At 34.2% G+C, this 21,246-nt stretch overlaps 1 protein-coding gene across 1 annotated transcript in view; it reads right to left on the reverse strand.

Annotated features, from left to right (window-relative positions):
- LOC109113712 (rho GTPase-activating protein 6-like) overlaps nt 1–20,642 on the reverse strand; it is a 30,561-nt gene extending 9,919 nt beyond the window's left edge. Inside the window, exons 1-5 of the mRNA XM_042731918.1 lie at nt 19,942–20,642; nt 5,031–5,190; nt 4,831–4,899; nt 1,670–1,926; nt 143–338 (exon numbers count right to left, since the gene is read on the reverse strand). Of these exons, the coding sequence (XP_042587852.1) occupies nt 143–338; nt 1,670–1,926; nt 4,831–4,899; nt 5,031–5,190; nt 19,942–20,370 (1,111 nt within the window). The 5' untranslated portion in view covers nt 20,371–20,642. The remainder of the gene's footprint in view (nt 1–142; nt 339–1,669; nt 1,927–4,830; nt 4,900–5,030; nt 5,191–19,941) is intronic.
- Between the last annotated feature and the right edge of the window lie 604 nt (nt 20,643–21,246).

Genomic DNA, 21,246 nt, shown 5'->3' on the forward strand with positions numbered 1-21,246 from the left:
TGATGTTTTCTATTGAGACAGGAAGTTGGGGCGGGGCTTATCGAACCATAAAGACGACCTCACACCGACAGATGTGACCTCAAAACCATGATTTTGATTTAAGGGGCTCCTTAAAAGACGTATGGATTGAGGTGGCACTGACCATACTTCTGCAGGTGTTGGCAGCAGCTGTCCAGCACGCGCGGCACCTGTCTGTAGATGGGGTTCAGGCTGAGCTTGGCATCGCTCGTCTTCTTCTTCTCGCTGTGTGACTCCACAGGCATGGAGAGCTGAAGAGCCTCCAGCAGACGAGAGTGACTGTCGTCCAGATCAGTGATGCAGTCCACAGACATGCCGCCCTGCAGCGGTCAAACACACAAATATAGACACTTCTGTCAGCATTTTTGGCTAAGAAATACAGTTCGAAGTCTATTAAAACCATTGCATTATTCAGTGCTGGGAAGGTTACTTTGGAAGTGAAATAGGTTACAGATTACAAGTTACCCTATTTAAAATGTAATGTAATTAAATGTAATAAGTAGTGTTACTATTTCAATAGGTAGGGTTAACCTTACAGTATGACACATGTACATCTAACAATGCAGTGGAGAAGAAAAACAGTTAATCTTAAAAATATTAAGCACATGCCATAAACCGAAATAGGAAATAAAACAGTTATCGAATAAGCATGTGTCCTGTTCTGTGTCCTGAACTCCTGAAACATTGCTGTCTCATATTTTTGGGCAGTCAATGCTATTTATGAAAGAAATCAAATAAACCTGTATGTGTGTGTGTCTGTGAATAAAAAATCAGATGCAACCCGCTTTGTAATCGTTAACATTTTCATAAGTAACTGTAATTTAATTACACATAAGTAACTGATCACAATTACATTTATTTTGCAATTAAAGTACATAATTTAAATACATGTAATGTAATGTCACTCCCCAACACTGGCATTATTAATAGCATTACTTAATATCTCCAACAAAATGAAAGCAAATATATTTTCAGTATGCAATAAATCATTATCATCCCTGATTGTCATAAACAAACTATGGAAACAATTGCTTATTTCCAACACAACATTTCCAACAAAAACAATTTAATTACAAAAAATTAATTCTACACACCCACATATCCACCACAGATATTCATAGATTTCTACTTAATGAATTATTGATTCTTTAATGTGAGGTCTAATGATAAGTGGCACCATTTTTGGGTCTCAAACAGCATTAAACAACAGTTTACACAGAAATAGCAACTAAAAGTTTAATTCTCATGTGAGAAATGATTAGTTTTAAAAGCGACTCGTTTCACTGATTCAGAGTCGACTCTTTCTTTTGAGCAACAATAACTTCATACACAGTGCACTTTCAGATTTAAAACTTTGCAGGATGCTTTCAATCTCTTAGAGCTGTGTTACACACTGCATGAAAGCTCATTTTCAAAAATCCATAATAGGGGCACTTTAATGACCATTTCAACATTTACTTAAGCTAACATAAACGAATGATGAATAGTTGTATTAATTATATAATATAATTATAGACTATAATTATATACAGCAACAGATGCATTGCTCATTATTTAGTTAATGTTAGTTATGCATTTACTACGTAACAAATGGGACCTCACTGTAAAGTGTTAGAAAAAGCAGCAGTAAAGTGTTGAAGTGATACTCTACCCGTCTGCGTGAGCGCAGCGCCGTCTCCGGTGTGCCGGGTGTCGTGCCCTCGTTGGGCGTCTCGGAGGACGAGCTGAGGGATGAGTTACTGCTGGAAAGCTCCTTGTTGGTGGATCTGCGGCCCGTCAGGTGCAGGAGTGAAGAGACTCGGTCTGCAGGACTCCGCTGCTCCTCCTGCTCCTCCTGCAGCTGCTTGTGACGCCGGTCGTTCACAATCACCTGCGAGAGCGGCACGCCGAACGCCTGAGAATCAGACTCTGAGAGAGAAAGATATGCATATTTACTGCTTCTCCAATCCAGGATTTCACAAAGACCAAATGCCTTTGAATCTAAAATATTTACATTAAGTCAACCTGGGGTTTTTAAGTTTATATTTAAAAATATTAAATATTTAAATGTTTCAACGACACAAAAAATAAAGATGAGATTAAATACGAATGAAAACATATTTTATTTTGGCTTTATTTCAAAAATAAATGCAAAAGTAAAATTGAATAAAATAATCTAAAATAAAATAATTGTTAATATTTATTTGTGTTTATTTATTTAGCCTCGTTATTGAAATGTTAACATAAAATACCAGGGAGACTAGATGTAAAAAAATAAGCAAACAAAACAAAACAAAAATATAATATAAAATAAAATAAAATCGTAATATTAAGGATTCCCAAACTTTTTGTATGTCTTAATATATCAATCATTTCATGACACATTCAGATGTTCAAGGTCCTCAGATGTTGATAATAATTATTAGCAGTTATAATTACTGCTATTAATTTATAATAATTATTAGTATACTGTATATAATATTTTTTATGGTTTTAATTTTAGCTTCAGTTTTAGTTTTAGTTATTTAGACTACAATAACCCTGCTTTTCACGTGATTTCTCCAGTGCTTTTTTCTGCAAAGATTTAGTCCAGGTTCTGTAATCAAGGATAACCCAAACTTTTTATCGGCCGAATGCCTTTGAACTAAAATATTTACATGAATTCCCCATGGGATTTTAAATTGATAGTTCAATAATTTAACAAAATAAAATAAAATAAAATAAAATAAAATAAAATAAAATATAAATTGAAAAAAAAAAAAAAAAAAAAATAAAATAAAATAAAATAAAATAAAATTTAATTAAAAAAAGGATATAGATACGTTTGATGCTTATAAATAAATACAAACCTGCCAAATTCATTAAGCAGTATCACACAGACACTCCTGCTTATTTCATATTACTTAATATATAAAGTAATAAAACGTGCCATATACAAATATTTTTGTATTGTGGAATTCCACACTGATCATCTCACACCTTCAAACACAGAAGTGGTTTAATGTAAACGTGAAAGGAATGCGTCCGCTGTGAGTCGTCGGAGGTCTGATCTGCAACACAAATAATGGGAGCGAGCGCGGAGCGTCTCGGACTGTTGTTGTTATTTCTCAGGACCGTCGGAGCGCAGCGGGAGTGTCTGCATTCCAGCACACATTACTGCGCAGCTGCTCAGGCGGATCACTGCCATAACGCTGCATTCTGGGTCAAAGCACTATATATTAATATCATAGTGGAGCTATAGGAGATCTAGTATGAGAGCACTGTGAACATCTCAAATATTTGGTTCTTCATTTAAACCTATAAATAAATGTTTTAGGATCTAAATATGAAGATATAGTGTAAAAGCAGATTGTGCTCTATTTCTATGTGACTAATCAAACGGGAGTAAATGAGCGCCACTGATCATGTGACTCTTTGTTCAGACGGACAGATCAGATGATATTTGGAACATGTTAGCAAATGTGAAGTGCATAAATGAACATCTGATTATAATATTTACTTAAAATTCAATTAAAAAATAAATATGATTACTGTGAGGAATCGATTATGCTTTTCTATTCGCTTTGGATTAAGACATCTGCTAAATGCATTAATGTAAATGTAAAATGGTTTATTATTCACCAAGTGGACAAAGTGCTTATATTCTTAAAATAGGTCAAATAACTATAGATATATTTGTCTATGGCTAACAGTGTAATTTTTGTATTGTTAATTAGTTTTGCTAATATTTTGAATTAGACTTTATTTTTGTCTTTTCTGCATTCGTGTTCATTTCATTTAAACTTTTATTAATTTTAATGTGTTTTTGTCATTTATAATTTTTGTTGTTATATGTCTATATCGTTTTCAGTGTTAGTTATTTTAGAACAAGTTAAAATAAATGAAAATTTAAAATGTTGCCTTGGAAACTAGCTGAAATAAAAAAAAAATTTTTTATTATATTTTATTTTATTTCAGTAAACATTTATTTCAAGTACCAATTTTTATGTCTTTAGTTTTAGTTTATCTACAGAGTTTTTAAGATCAATTAAGGACCTTTATTAAGGCCTGCATGTTTTATTCTATATGCGTACTGAAATTGGTTTATATACCAATACATCAATGCATTGCTGTTGATATAATAATAATGTGTTTAAAGAAAGGCAATATAATGATTAATGCTCTGATACTTCTCTATATTGAAAATAACAAATAATAAAAATAAGAAATGTAAAAAAATTTATGTATAATGCAGGACTTTTAAATTTAAACGCCTGAAATACACTAGGACTCTTATTTTGAAAAGTCTACAAACAAATAAAATTTACAACCATCTACAACATGTTAGAATTAGTGCTGTCAATCGATAAAAAAAAAACAACAACTAAATAATCGCACATTTTTTTTTCTTAAATTAATTGCGATTAATTGTGATTAATCCTACCTCACATTAAAGTTAAATACTCTTAGCAAAAATACTTTTACAATGCAATAATTTCACATGCAATCTTCAAATTAATGTAGAACCAACATAAAGACAGTATATTTTTAATATTTGTATAATGGCATCTTTTTTTTTATAACTAAAGGTCAGTATCACTCTGATGTGCTGCTGAACATGATGCGGATCTGACACACATCTCTTTACTATACTGTATTTACACCATTTATGATATTTAATAGCTTTTATAGCCTTAAAGCATTTCTAGATCTCATAAAGATGTTTAATTCGTCACACAAAAGCAGACATATCTAATCGAAGAAATCAGCTTTGACCTTTATTTCTAGTGGTCAGCTTGCAGCTTTAACTTCTCGATGTGCAGGATGACAAATATCTAAAAACCAAATGCATACCTTTGTCTCTCTTTTCCTTCGATAAAGAATCCAGCTTCCTCCTGAGTGACTTTTTCCGCTTCTGACCATCTGGAAAAGACATTGCATACAAAACATCAGAAACAGAGCAGAAAATAACTACAAAACTTTTAAGACAATCAAACCAGTGACACTTCAAGACGTCTCTTATTTTTCTTTTTTAAATGTGAGTCTCTGTGTACCTTTGGGGATGGTGATCTGGCATCCCAAATCGAAGTCTTTCATCAGTCTGACCAGAGCGACTTCCTGCAGCCGGACTCTCTCCAGCTCTGACAGACTCTGAATGGAAACCGACTGCATGTGGAAATTATGACCGGCTGTTTTCTTACAGGTGAAATCTCCCTATGAACGACGCAAAATAGACACATAGACAGAGAAATTCTTTAATAAAGGAGCAGCAGCCAGCAGCATCAACAAAATATTACAATACATAAAAAATATACATTGCTGGTCAAAAGTGTGGTTTTTGAAAAGTTTTTTTCTTTTTTTTTTATGTTTTTGAAATAAGTCTCTTCTGCTCAACAAGTCTGCATTTTTTAAAATCAAAAATACAATAAAAAGTGTTATATTATTTAAATTTAAAATAGCTGTTTTCTATGTGAATATATTTTAAAATGTAATTTATTCCTGTGATAAAAGCTGTATTTTCAGCATCATTACTCCAGTCTTAAGGGTCACATGATCATTCAGAAATCATTCTTATATGCTGATCATTTTATATGCTGATGGGTTTTGCTACCCAATATTTTTGTGGAAACCATGACACACTACAATTCAAAAGTCTTAAGAAAGCATTAATTAAAATAATAATAATAATAATACTTTTACCTAACACTGGTGCATTGAATTGATCAGATTTATAATTTTATTTATAACATTTATAATGTTACAAAAGATTTCTATCTCAAATAAATGCTGTTCTTTTGAACTTTCTATTCATCAGTGAATCCTGAAAAATAAAATGCATCACGGTTTCCACAAAAATATTGTGCAGCACAACATTTCTCAGCATTGATAATAATCAGAAATGATTCTTGAGCAGCAAAATCAGCATATTAGAATGATTTCTGAAGATCATGTGATACTGATGACATGAAATAATTTTTATTTGAAAATATAATTATCACAGGAATAAATTACATTTTACTATATATTCAAAGATAAATTAGATAATAATATTTCACAATTCTTACTGTATTTTTGATAAAATAAGCCTTGGCGAGCAGAAGAGTATTCTTTCCAAAACATCTAAGAAACGTGGAATTATTCCATGCATAAGCATGCTGAGAATGTTTCTCATTGGTGCATCTCATTTCAGGATTGTAGATAGTTTGGTAAACAAATAGGATTTCAAATATTTCAAATATGAAATCATAGGCTTGACTTGTGTTTTCTAAAGCAGCCTCTGAGCTCATGTCAGGTTTCTCAATGGAGAATGAATGGAGTTCAGCTCCTGTAATCCTGCTCTTGTGCTCTGCTGGCTTTATATTGTGATGTTTGGACAGATACAGTAAATACACACACAGTGTCTCTATACACCCTCAGAATAAGCCCAGAACATGCAGTGACAAGCACTGGAGAATTCCTGGCATCTACACCGACATTCGCTGATCATCCTAATCTCCTCGGACTTGAGAAATCGAACCCAGACTCTGGCAGACGCTCGTGTTCTGTTGGTTTGCTTTTACTCCTCTTTGCCTTTTAGGGCTTTCTGGGAATGATCACTCAAGTAAATTTAGCCAGGAGTCTCAGAGTGAGTTAGATCAGATTACACGTTTGAAGACAACAAATTAGTGATTTTCACAAATATTTAACAACCGGTGTTGTGTAATAAAATCCATCTGGCAGGACCATACTCAATATTAACCTCTTCATTATGAAAGCATGCCTTGATTATTTTAACTATAGTTTTTACTATATTTTACTACTTGTATATAATTTAATTTTACTATATTTTACTACTTGTATATAATTTAATTTTACTATATTTTACTACTTATAAGTCAGTTATAGCTATAATGACCATTTGAAATGATTAGTATAATAGTATATTTAGTATAATATTTTAAAGTAATTAGTATATAAATAATATAAATATTATTGAATATTTATTTAAATAAATAATTAAAATAACCATTTTTAATACTAGCATTTGTATTAGTTGTAGTAGTAGTAGTGTGTAGATATATAGGATAAATACTAACACATTAACATTATTATGTATTTACAGCTTACAAAAGGGAAAAAAAATCTGAAATAAGTAAAAAGAAACGCAAAACGTTTTAATTATTATTTAAACTATGGGTTTTTTACTGTTTTACTACTACATTTAAATTAAATCATAGTGCTAATAATAAATAATAAAAATAATTAAAAAAAATATTTTAACTTATTATTTAAGTATATCATTTAAAAAAATAAAAATTTTGATAAAACAGATTAAACAAACAAGTTAACTTTTCATAATAAACAAATTAACTTTAATGAGTATTTAGAACTTTATTTTTCATTAGAGTTCACAAAACTGACACAACTTAATAATCTCTTCTTGTTTCATTGTTTTGTTTTGTTTCTTTTAATTAAATTAACTAAAACTGAGCTGGGGATTTGTATTTCACTTTATGTTTTGCCATTGCACTCGAAAGGAAAGTAAATGCTATGTGTTATATAATGTTTCTTTTGTGCAAGTTTAAAGGGTTACTCCACCCCCTGACACAGAAGAGCATACACAGCATATGGTGCTATGGAGAGACACAGAGGAGACCGCTGGCAAAGGAATTGTTGAATAAAGTCGTTATTTTTGTTTTCTTCGCTTACAAAAAGTGTTCCGGGCGCTTCATGTAACCCAGATTGCATGTCTGATGGCAGATGGAGTATTCTAATGACGACTTTCACACCTTTTCTGGACCTTGACACTGTTATTTATTTGGCAGTCTATGGGACAGTCACAAGCCTCCCGGTTTTCATCCAAAATATCTTAAATTGTGTTCAGAAGACGAACAGAGATTTTATGGGTTTGGAACGACATGGGGGTAAGTGATAAATGACACAATTGTGATTTTGGGGTGGAGTATCCCTTTAATGTTAAGTGGGGGTTTAGTTTTTTGCTATGTAAAATAATTGTTCGATATCGCTCTATATTCAGGCATTGCTATGCTAATCAAGGCATTGTGTTACTAATTAGCCAGTTAGGATTTAACTGAATTAGCTAGTTAAATTAAGTTTCCACTTCTAAAAATATTTCAGTATTTACTAATTTAATTAGTTGAAATTACATAATGTCAAGTTAAATGTATGAGTTAGTTTAATTTCAATTTAGTTATTTTAATTTCAGAGCAATTAACAAGTATGTGTATAAAATCTGCCAGGTCCGCTTACTTACAACTTTGAATTTCTTACTGTTGGCCTCAAATGTTTTTTGAGTTTTGCCAACTTAGTCGGGTTTACAGTGTACAGAACAGAATGAAACATTCTCATTTTAAATGAAGGAAATTAGTCAATTGCGTTAAATACATGTGAATGAAAACATGCTTTCATGGATCATAAATACAGTAGAACTAATGAATTCAAAATTCCTAAATAAATTGTGTTTTAGATGCTGTAAGTTCATTAATATTACATGTCTGAGCGTCTATGCAAATAAAAATAAATGTACATGCAGAATGTGTGGCTTCCGGAACACACTCATATTTAGAAATCGCACACACATACACACACACACACACACACACACACATACACACACACACACACTCTTTTTTTTATCTGTATGGTCCAGCCCTAATGAGCGGTTAGGAAGGAAACAGACTGTGCCGGCAGATACTCACGACCTCTGATTAACCAGCCCATAAATCTGCCTCGACCAGATTATGCTTTCTTTGATCCATGTTGAAGTGGAAACTGTCATATGAGTCCAGATCCAAAGAGGCTTACAGTCCAACAACAATGAAAAATACTGACCCATTTCTAGGGCCTTTCCAACAATTACAGGTGAACTTCATGACATTCATGCATGATCTATTCCTTTAAAAACGTTAGTTATTCATGCAGCTATTTTCTTCCTAGAACACATTTCTCTTGAAGAAGCCTTTTTTTAATGCAACTGTTCATTATGACTGAGCGTCAGAAATGAAAATCAAAACGGTAGTCCATATGACACATGCATTAGGTTGCACGTCTTAAGTCATGTGATTATTTGTGTGGGAAGCTGAATTTTGATCATTTGCTCTTCTACTGCAGCTCTCTCCTTTTATCATAAAGTAAATACCTTCTATTATGGGTCATTGTGTAGTATATGTGATGTGCAACCGCACTTTTTTTATTCCACTTTTCTGCTCAAGCCATTCTCATAAACTTGGATAACAGGACCACATGCATGCCTAACAGCACAAGTCAAACATTCACCGAGCATTTCCTTCCCAGCTGCAGAAGGTCAACACTCAGTCCAAACACTAGCAGTTCCTCATCTGCTTGCATAATAACCCAGATCACACACTGATGTGCAGGAGCAAAGACATTAGCTGCATCCACTCAAAATGTGATCAATAAAACAATCATATTTTTAATTGTTCATTTTTTTCTACTGATATATGATAGACTACTTGATGGAGTCGCTTAATGGTGATGGAAAAATTTTTAAATGTTTTTACTTTCTCTTGCAAAGGTATTGTGTTCCCTAAGAAATTTTCCATTCGCTCGTAAAACATTTGTGTTCTTTCGCAAAAGTATTGCGTTTCCTCAAAAAACGTTGCATTTGCTTGCAAAACATTTGTGTTTTTCGCTAAGAAACGTTGCATTTACTCTTTGTGTTCGCTTTTGTGTTCTGCTAACAAACTTTGCATTTGTTTCTGCAAAAGTACTAGATTCCCAAAGGAAAGTAACTTTGCATTTGTTAGTGAAACATTTGCATTCTTTCACAAAAGTATTGCATTTTGTGTTCCACTAAGAAACTTTGTGTTCCTTTTTGTAAAAGTATTGCGTTCACTTCCCATGAGAAACTAACTTAGCATTAGCTTGCGAAACTTTTGTATTTTTCGTTAAGAAATGTTGCATTTACTTTACTTTGCATTTGTTCCTGCAAAAACGTTGCATTTCCCAGAGAAACTTTATGTTTGCTTGCAAAACATTTGTGTTCTTTCACAAAAGCATTGCGTTCCACTAAGAAACTGCGATCATTCTTGCAAAAGTATTGCATTCCCCAAAGAAAGTTTGCATTCCACTAAGAAACATTGTGTTCACTCTCACAAAAGTATTGTTTCGCTAAGAAACTTTGCATTTGTTCCTGCAAAAGTATTGGGCTCCCAGAGGAAAGTATCTTTGCATTTGTTAGTGAAACATTTGGGTTCTTTCACAAAAGTATTGCATTTCGCTAATAAATTTCGCGTTCCACTAAGAAACTTTTTGTTTCTTCTTATAAAAGTATTGCGTTCCCTTCCCATGAGAAACTAACTTAGCATTTGCTTGCGAAACATTTATGTTCTTTCACAAAAGTAACTTTGTGTTTGCTTTTAAAGATATTGAAAATTATTGCGCCCTGTAAATGAACTTTGTGTTCGCTTTCACAAAAGTATTGCATTGCACTAAGAAATTTTATGTTCTGCTAAGAAATTTTGTTTGCTCTCGCAAAAGTATTGCTTTACACTGAGAAACTTTGTGTTCATTCTCGCAAAAGTATTGTGTTGTCATGAAAAACTAACTTTGCATTTGCATGCGTAACATTTGCGTTTTTTGCGCAAAATTATTGTTTCACTAAGAAACTTTGTGTTCCCTTGCAAAAGCATAGTTTTACCGCTCAACTCATTATATTTCCATCCCAAAAGTTTTGCATGCGAACGGAAAGGTTCTTCTAATGTTTGCTAATGTTTCTCAGGTGAAAGCAAAGTTTTGCAAGAGAGCAAATGCATTGAAATAAAATTTTTAACACTTTACTTAAAGCCTTTATGTATAATGCATTATAAAAGTAGTTTTAATGAATTTATTATGCCTTGTAATGCACCTTATAATTGTATAATTGTAACCACAGTTAATACATTAAAATACTTATCAATACGCAATTAACAATATGCATTTTAAATTCGGTTATAATTATTTACAACATTTATAATGCACCACACAAAAATGCACAAATTAAAAACACACAAAAACAAATCCACCCATCTCATCTCGTTTTTTTTTTTTTTTTTTTTTTTTGCCCCCACCATGTTGCACATTTGTTGAACACTTAATTTCAAATGCATCCTCACCATGCACAACATTTGAACAACAAATAACAAAAAAATCACAAAAAAAAAACATTGCAGCTATAGCAGCTTCCACTCTCTTGGAAAGACTTTCCATTAGATGTTGGATCATGGATGCAGGGGTTTAAGGTCAGGCATTGACGCTGAGTGATGATGGTTCAGATCAAAGGTGTTCAGATCTGTGTGCAACCCAGTTGAGTCCTTCCAGACTCCACAAATCATTTCTATACGGGCCTTGCATTGTGCAACCTATAAAGCGAACTACAAATATCTTGATGCCATGCCTGGATAGTGTTTCACAATGTGAAAGCCTTGTACACAAAATACAACAGATATTTAGAGGTGTTGCATCATTGTGGTCAATTCTGCACAGAGAAAGTTCATCTGACTCATGTTATATGAATGAAAAATTACATCAGAACATTAAATATGGCATTCTTTCTTAAGTACTACACTACACACCCGCTAACACCTGCACTTCATCATTCTCTGACATAAAATCTCTGCTCTTCCAGACATCGGACGAGCTCTCTGAAATATCAGCGTACAAGATAACGCTTGTGCACAGATGTGGAATTAAATCAGCCTGGCTTCACATAAGCTGCATTCCAAATCACAAGGTCCCTACATAGTGTGCACTATAGAGCATATGTATATCTGTTCATTTGGAACACAGAAAGTTAAAAGAACAGCATTTATTTAAAAGATTTTTATTTCAAATAAATTCTGTTCTTTTGAACGTTCAAATCATAAAACATTCTTGAAAATAATTACATATATTAAAATATATTACATACACGAAAATATGAAGCAGCATAATAAGCAGAAATGCTCCTTGAGCAGCAATTCAGCATATTATAATGATTTCTGAAGGATCATGTGACACTGAAGACTGGAGTAATGATGCTGAAAATACAGATTTGATCACAGGAATAAATTACATTTTGAAATATATTCATATGAAAACTTAAAAAAAAACCTACTGTATTTTTGATCAAATAAGTGCAGCCTTGGTGAGCAGAAGAGACTTCTTTCAAAAGCACTTAAAAACTTTTAACGGCAGTGTATATATAGTGCAGCATTTCTAGAATTTTATAATAAAATATCAATATCAAGACAAGGCAAAGAACCTCATATGAAATGTACTGCAGTCATTAACATCCAAGGCCTCAACAACACAATATACAATAGCACAGGTAAGAAAAATGAAAAAAAATGAGCAGGAGGCTTATTTAGTAAAGTTTAAAAAAATAATTTAACTGATATTAAGAGAAAAGTGCAAACACGAGTCGCGTCATCCTTTGGTGCTGTAGTGCCACTCGACGACTGCACACTTACCAGAAATGAAAGCCTCGCTCATCAGCATGAAAGGTGAGCAACAGTTTCATCTGGACAGCTGTCTAACAAGAGATACTTGAGAATCATCAAATAAGCATCACATTTGTGTCTGATGGTAATTTCAGGCCCAGCTGCTCGCCGCACATCTATCCTCCATGACGATTTCCCCAACGCGATCTCATTAGTATTCATCATATTCAATCATAACATGTGCTTAACACACATACATTTATTTTGATGAACAGCTTCTAAATGCGTTTATGGATTTAAAAATGTACATACAGATGTTTACACATCCTTTGAGGTTCTCAGAAATGCAATGAAAACTATTAATCTAATATTTGAATAAATTAGAATAATTAAATATTTAACAGCATTACATGTATTTAACACATTTATTTAACATGTTGACATTATAATGTTTTCACTCAGTTCTGTGTGACTTCTAAATACTGTCAACATGTACAGTTTTATCAATTCTGTCAAAACATACAAAAAATGTGCAAAGTTTATTTACAAATACAAAGAGCTTCACAGTTAATAAAAAAAAAAATCATGATATAACTTAGTGCAATTATCTGATTGCAAAGGTTGGAATAGTTAAAAAGTTCAATTGATTAATGTTTGAAAATTAAAATAAGCCATAAATATTATTACTGTAATTTCAAAGTTGTAAAATACAATTATTTATATATATTTTTATTTTGTAGTGAAATATTACAATGGTAATATTTCTTTTTAGTTTTTATTTAATCTTTTTTTTCTATTTTTATCTAGTAGTAATAATAAAAAAAATTAAAGAATTATTATTATTATTATTTCATACCCATATTGATATATATATAATTATTATTATTATTTTTTTATCAGATTTTAAATCACAATCTTTATCAGAAAAATAACATTAAAAATTTTCCCCAAATCATGTCATCCTACAAATATAAATGCTGATCTAAAAATATACCAACTGAAATGCAGATAGTGAACAAAGAGTTTTCCTGAGACATGAGAAAACTCAGTTTTCCTGTGGTTTTTCCTCACTCTGGATCAGTTTAGCCGCTTTCGTTTTGATAAGAAATAAGAGCTTGGGGATTTGGGGGCTTCTTTGGAAAAACAAACAGTGCTGCTTTCTTTCTTAATGTCGCCTTCATGCTACGCTTGAGCCAAAGCATCATGGGAGTCAGCTTCCCATAAGAAAGAAAAAACACGAGTGAGATCTCAAAATCTTAGTTTCTTCTCAACAGCGATGAGATGGAGCGCAAATGGAGACTTTTTCACCTGGTTAATCTCATGTATTTTCACTAAGAAACCTTTCCAACTACTCAGATTTCCCAAGAAACCAAAGTCTGCAACCAAACATTGGAGATCTCAAGATTATTGCATGTCAATTATTGACTCATTTGTGTATCTTTTTATTGTAAACTGACAAAAAAATTAAATAAACAAATTAATTTAAAAAAATTCTCTGCGACTCTCTGTCGTACCAATGGCTAGGAAATGTCAAATGAAATCTCTCCCAGAGAACTCTTTCACAGACTTATCACTTCCAGCTACTGAGACACTGAAGGGTAGAAAGTGAGTGCTCTGGGTGTGTCACTTTCTATGTGTCTTTTCCTTCAGAATGACAAAGTAAAACAAGTGGACACATGCTTTGTGAGGCACTATTGTTTGTATAACTGCTTTGGAATGAAAGGTACATAATGACAAGTGCTATACAAAAAAAAAATAAAAAAAAGTTTCACGAGTCATTGTCCATTCAGATTATACAGTACAACACTGAGAAATTAAGAATTTCTTACAAATTTAAAGTATCTGTTTTGTATGTAAATAACTTAAAATTTAATTTATGTGATTAAAGCTGAATTTTCAGCATCATTAACATTTCAGAAACATATCGGATTATTAATAATTTTGAAAACAGATGAATACGTCTTTACAACATTTCTGCCATATACACATAAACTGACAGTCACCACTGATAAGCTACTACTAAATATTGTAGAAACTTAATTTTCTGTAAAGTTGCTTTGCAATGATTTGTATCGTAAAAAGCGCTATACAAATAAACTTGAATTGTATGAATAGAAAGTTTGAAAGAACAGCATTTATTTGAAATATAGATCTCTAAAAACGGTTTACAAAATGTAAAAACCTTCAAACTAAGACATTCCAATCTGTTGCACATTTTATTTGTGTCATACTAAAATGTTTCAATTTTTGTAACTAAAATTCCTCTTTTTGTCACTCAAATTCCAAATTGAAGATCCAAAGGAACTTGGTCAGTCCACTTCAAATTCATACTCTTGAACTGAAACTGAGCCAATTTGTTTCTCCAATTCTTCTGACTCTTTAACCAAACAATACTAACAAAAGATACAAAGGTACAAAAGAGTTCAACTGTTCACAGGAATCTCTTGAACAATCCTATTTAATAGCTGTGATGATGTAAGAGCATTAAATAGCACTTTATCTTGTTCCCCGAGTCAAACCCCCGACTGGCACAAAGAAACAGGAAGTACCACATTCTGGGTTTCAACATCACTACATTAATCACTGAGTCAGTCAGGACGCACCCTCACAGAAGAGCACATGAAAGTCAAACAGTAGCTGCCTGACAACGGAAAAACATCTTCCTCTCCCTTATTTCAACTCTTTCCAACCGGATTCGAAAGGAAACTGGAGTGGGAAAAATTCAAGATTCAAACAAACTTCTTTTGTTGGCTGTACAGCATTGTTGAAGCTGTTAACAATGGATCCAGCTGATACATGAAGCTGAAAAAACTCATATAGCGTGTCATACAAACACAACACTTCGCAAAAACAAAAGTGAGTGATGCTTGTCCATGCAAAAGTTGTCGCAAAGATGTGACCATGTGCAACCGCGAGCAGAAGTGAAACACAGAACATAAATTTGTGACTCATGCACTCATTATAGGAACAGCTGTCATTCATAGGCCTGTAGACTAATGCATCTGATTCATCATTGCAAACGTGTGCAAAAACAGACACGTCCCTTAAGATGATCAATTGCTGTGTTGCAAAAAAACAAACAAACAAAAGATCTGACTAGCAGACATAAATGAAATGCTGCAATCATCTATTTGCACGATTAAGTTATTTGTGCAATCATAATCTTGATTTTTTTTATATATATATAAAAAAACTATTAGGAAAAGCGTTGGACTTCTTATAAGAAAAAGTCATTTTTCAAATCATACCTCTGTTTTTCCCAAACCATACAGGCATCTTTAGAGGACAAAATAAGTCACTTTACCCTCTAAAAGGAATTTGAGAAACATCTACTACTGTATAATCAAATTAAATTCAATTAGTATGTATTTATTACTTTCATCAGAAAACTTGTCTACTTTTAAATGTCTCGACAATCAAGAAAAAAAATGGTGTATTTATGAAGTCTACCAGCCGAGGTAAACTGGATCTCAATCAGACAAACTTTGACCATTTAGGCAAGCATTTTAATGGAATAGTTCACCCAAAAATAAAATTAGCTGAAAATGTGCTCATCCTCAGGCCATCCAAGATGTAGAGGAGTTTGTTTCTTTATCAGATTTGGAGAAATGTAGCATTGCATCACTTTCTCAGCAATGTATCCTCTGCAGTGAATGGGTGCCGTCAGAATGAGAGTCCAAACTCATCTGTTTGGAAGAAAAACTCATCCACATCTTGGATGGCCTGAGGGTGAGCACATTTTCATTTTTGGGTGAACTGTTCCTTCAACACTAGGTGTAAACAGGGCCACAAATCTGCACGTCGCCCCTGAACATGAACATGTGCTGCACATACGTGTGTGCGCGCAGCAATACACTGAGATGATTGGCAGGCAGAATATAAAAAAGGTTAAAGGTTATGCTGATACTGATGTTGCAATTGCTTTAATGTAGCTAGAAAATAAAGTTTAAAAAGGTCCGACCTCAGAGGACGAGCTTTTTCCACTCATCATTCTGGAAAATCAGATGCATGACTTTGGGGATCGGAGATGTTTATCACATGTTGCAACTGTACTTGTCTGGAGGAGATGCAATAATCTAAACCATCTTAGCAAAACATCTAACCACTCATGGTCTCTTAGCTGGCTCTGCTCCAACTAAAAACAGCTTAAGGTGAGTCAGACTTCATGAACATGCCCTACATTCACTGGTCTGTGAACGAACCACGTATTCTGCAAAGATCGTGCTACAGTATCTACACTCAATAGTGTTGAATCACAGCAACCTGTCAAAACAAACAAACAACAACAACAACAAAACACACGCATTTCTAAGGGAAACAGGATATTCAAGGAGGGGGAAAAAAAGCAAAATAAGGCCAGGAACTTGTTGACTTTGAATATTGCCTAATTTTAGACATTCCCAAGAGACTCCCCATTGGCACTCAAAAGTGCATGTTCGTTTTATCGGTAATAAAGACCACTGCAAGCTTGAAGATTCACGAAACTGTTGAACATGAAAGAAGACCTTAAAAAGACCCCAATGTGCTGTTGTACTCAGTTGACAGTCTCCAGTGGGAAGAACTATTTGCATGGGTAGCTCTGCCAAAGATCAGGTCATGCTGCTCTGCTGTGAGAAATAGAAGCTGAGGCAGACTTCATGTAAACCAGATGTCACTTCGCTGAAGAACTACGCAGCGCTCTTTCTTCTAGCACAGTACAAAGACTTACTGCAGACAAGCTATTTGCGACACAAAGTATACGGGACTATAAAACAACAATGTGGGCCTACTGACAAAAAGCTCATTCAGTTTAATTGTTTTCAATGAATATGAGTGTTCTGCTATTCAGCAAAACAGAAAATAGTGAAAGAACATGCCATTTTCATTGTTCTTTTCATGTTTCGTTATTCCACAAAAACAGAAAAAAAAAAAAAAACTATTTCTCAACAAAACATTTAACACAACAGCTAATATTTTAAGCCAAGTCTAAATTTAAGCATTGCACAGGAGCACAGCTAAATGCAATTTGACCAAAAATGGGAATTTATTTAAAAGCAACCCAATAAAAGTTGAACGTGGCTGTATTTTAGTGAGATACTGTATATCAGCGCACATTGCCTCGAGATCTAAACATTGTTAAGCTTGTTACTGCAACAGATTCTCTGAAACAGTCTGCAACAGGCAAAGAGGCCAAAGGGAAGCAAAGATACACACGTAATACTGTCGTGTCTTGCAGTCTACTACTTTAAGATGTGTGTCGTCTGTGCAAATGAGCCATTGTGGCTGCTTAAGATAAATCAAAGCATACATTGCAATGCACATAAGAGAAAATATGAATTTATGAGATTCCAGACTTTATTGGTTTACAAATCCAATATTTAGGACTTATTGCCATTTTGCAATGTGGTTTCAAACCTCCTGTACAAAAAAATGCATGCATTTGAGTTAAATGTGGCAAAAACAAAAAGTCTGCCTTTTGCTGCCTGTCAGTTTGATTGTCCGAATAATAGAAGAGCAGTGCTCTAAAAGACACAGCTGAACTGCTTTATAGGAGGAGCTTTATAAACTCCAGATTCCTGAGAGGTTAGGTAACTGTTACAAAGAGAGCTCCCCTTTGGGCTGCCCAACACAAACATCTACTAATTTGGTGTTTTGGTTTCTTAATATTGTACTATGGCCACAGTTTGATAAAAAAAAAAAAAGAAGCATGCATTAACTATAAAGAGGTGTTTGTTGATTTGTCTCTAATCGTAGATGCTTTAATAATGCAATTTCATTAGATCCCATTACTGATCTTTGCAAAGCTACTTCAAAAAACAAGCACTTTCACAACACCTCGGTATTTCCTGGCAATTCAGACATGTGTGAGATTAATGCCACTTTAATTTACCCTGAACATTTAACACATCTTGACAACAGGTTGCACTTTAGAAAGTCCCATTCACTCAATTGCACATTATTTTGTCATTAAAGCATGCAAATGCAATTTTTCAATCAGTTGAAAATGACAGCAACAATACACATCCATTTGGGCCTCCTATTTTCCTCATACTATTGTGCACTTATTGTCATTTTTCTACATTTTTTCCTTAGTGGAATTTAGTGTAAAGTTCAATGGTTTGAGGATAATGCATTTATTAAAGTCAGGATCAGCAGCTAAACCGCCGAATGAGTTCAATATCTTCAGTTGTCTTTAGGGTTAGTATTTTATATCTGTATTGGATTCTGCAGTGGAGGAAAGCGGACATTCCATGAAGACTTCCCTGCTGTCTGCTGCTGAATCCCTGAGGCTGGCAAGAGTCACGCTAAGTCATCTGTCTTCATCCTACCAGCGCTGTCTGCTGCCTTCGACGAGCTGAGCCACTAGATCCTTCGGTCCACACTCTCTGCGTGTCTGATCTTCAATCAACCAAACAGAGTCAATGTCGCAGGCTTCTTGGTCTCACTCCACTGGTTATCTTCAGCCGACTGTATTAAATTCAAGGCTTTGACGTCAGCCTGTCACTGGAACAGCGCATTCCTACCTCAACACACTCCTACAGGTCTATATTTCTTTCCATACTCTATATATGGTCAGTAAGCAAGGGTCACTTGGTGGTTCCATCAAAGCAAAAAAGAAAAAAAATTGCTTTCCAGAACCTTCACTGTCTCTGTTGTTCTGTGGTGGATCAAACATCACACCTCCGTTTGATCTGCTGACACCGTCACAACATTCAAGAAAATTTCCCCTAATTGTCCATAAATTGTTTTTGTTCTTGCTTTTCTCTATTTGTGCATTTTATTTCAGCTCTAGTTTCTATGCAAGCTTACTTTTGAAACTTGGCATTGCAGTAGTGCTGGCTCCTGCAGGATAAATGATTGTGAAGTTCCTCAGGACAAAACACTTGATAAATGACTGAACATCAACTTAGTCATTCCAAATATTTTGAATAGGAGTTTATGGTATGGTGATCCAGAAATTACCATAAGGTGTCAATCTCAGTGCTGAAACTTGGATGCATGCTTTGTCATGATTATGCATGTGATCAGGCATGATATACTGCCAAGACTCAGTTAATGAAGATCCAATGCTACTTATTAACTTTAAAGATATAAAAGAGCTGCCTGGTTAAAACTGCCCATATGCAGTCTTTAAACTGCAATAAAATTACTGTGAAGTTTTCATTCAAGCTCATATTAATTACAAGGCTATATATTTGAAAAAAAAAAAACATGACAATTTAAAATGAACTACAACAGGCATACAGTTGATTAAAAGTCATGAAAAATAAAAAATATAAAAACAGAAAGACAAAAAAACCCTTCTCTTGCTTTAGTAATATATTTAATCTATCATGAAGTTTTATGTGCATTTATCAACAATGCATGAAAAACTCATACTCGAGAAAAGACAGAACAACCTGGATGGCCTGACCAGACAAGCCTCACGATTTATCATTTACTTTGACATCTGCAAACTTCTGTTCAAAATCCGTTCAAGAGAATGACGCCAAACAGCATCCGTGTCAACTAAACATTCATTTTAGTTTGACATCTTCAGTGTAGTTTGTATGTTTTATCATCTTACCTCAGATTTACAGATATTGTGCGTAACAGCATCCGAATGAGGCAACTTTCTCTGAAGCCACTTTCTCGGTGAGAAGATGTTGCTTGAAGCAGAGAGGTGTAGAGATAAATCCCTGGGCGCGTTGCGTTTGCCGCTTCTGTAGTCAAAATGAAGACTGGAGATCGACGAAGCGTCTGAAGATGTGGACAAACTCGACGTGGAGAGACGCGGTTTGAGTCTGGGGTCGGCAGCGAGGCTTTCTGAGGCGCTTCGGCTGTTAGTGAATCCAGCTGTGGATGACCGATGACCGCTGGCGTCTCCAAGCGTCGCGCTGTTTCTGAGCAGCGCAGAATCCAAACTGCGAGTCTGCTGCAGTTTCCTCTTTGCGAGGGTTTTAGAGCCCGATGAGGAACATGAGAAGACGCTGTTTAGCAAGCCTTGCGCGGACATCCCTGCGATATGAGACACAGACTGACGCCCCAAACACAAACCCCATGTGAACGCGACTGACTCAACAGCTGCTGATGTTGCTCTCTCATCCGCTGTTTAATGGAAACAGCGAAAGTGTGTTTTAAAAACTAATTACATTCTCTTATCCATCTCTGCTGTATTTGTCAGCGGGGATGTTTCTACATTTCAAGCCAAAAAGCTCGTGAGTAAAGTTTCTCAACTACATCTCTGTGAAGGATCCCACCCTCTTCCTCCGCCCTGCTTCAGTGTGTCTGAGAAACTCACTCTGAGGCAAACCCTGACACTTCTCATATTGCTTGATGTTTTAGTTATAGGTTTTAATTACGTAGTAACTTTCAATGGAATCTAAAAGAATTAGAATTCAAATTGCCTTGGCACGTCTCGCTCAGTTTGCCCAGCGTCTATATCTATATCTATAGATTTCTGAAACAAATATATTTGTAAAATATGTGTAGTAGCCTATTTAAACATATATTAAATGGATAAATAATGAAAATATTTAAGATTTGTTTTATTTGTTAATAATGATCTTAATTTAATTGAAGTGCTGGAGCAGCCTGTTACTATGGAACGCAATTTCTACGCGCACTGACTCTTCTGCGTCCCAAATGACGCACTATACACTATGTGCTTATGTACTCAACCATGAAGTGTATGAATTTTATAAGGTTTTTTGTCAATAGGTGGAGTCTGATCGCCCCTCCCCCTTCGCGACATAATTAAAGCTGCGACAGACCCATTTTTATAACCATTTTCAGGGGCTCAGATGTAATTGGACAAATAAATATAATCATAAATAAAATCATAATAAAAAATATAATCATAAATACTTTGAGCATCCTTTGCAGTCAATGA

The sequence above is a fragment of the Cyprinus carpio genome, chromosome B9 (genome assembly GCF_018340385.1).
Source record: "Cyprinus carpio isolate SPL01 chromosome B9, ASM1834038v1, whole genome shotgun sequence".
Lineage (NCBI taxonomy): Eukaryota > Metazoa > Chordata > Actinopteri > Cypriniformes > Cyprinidae > Cyprinus > Cyprinus carpio.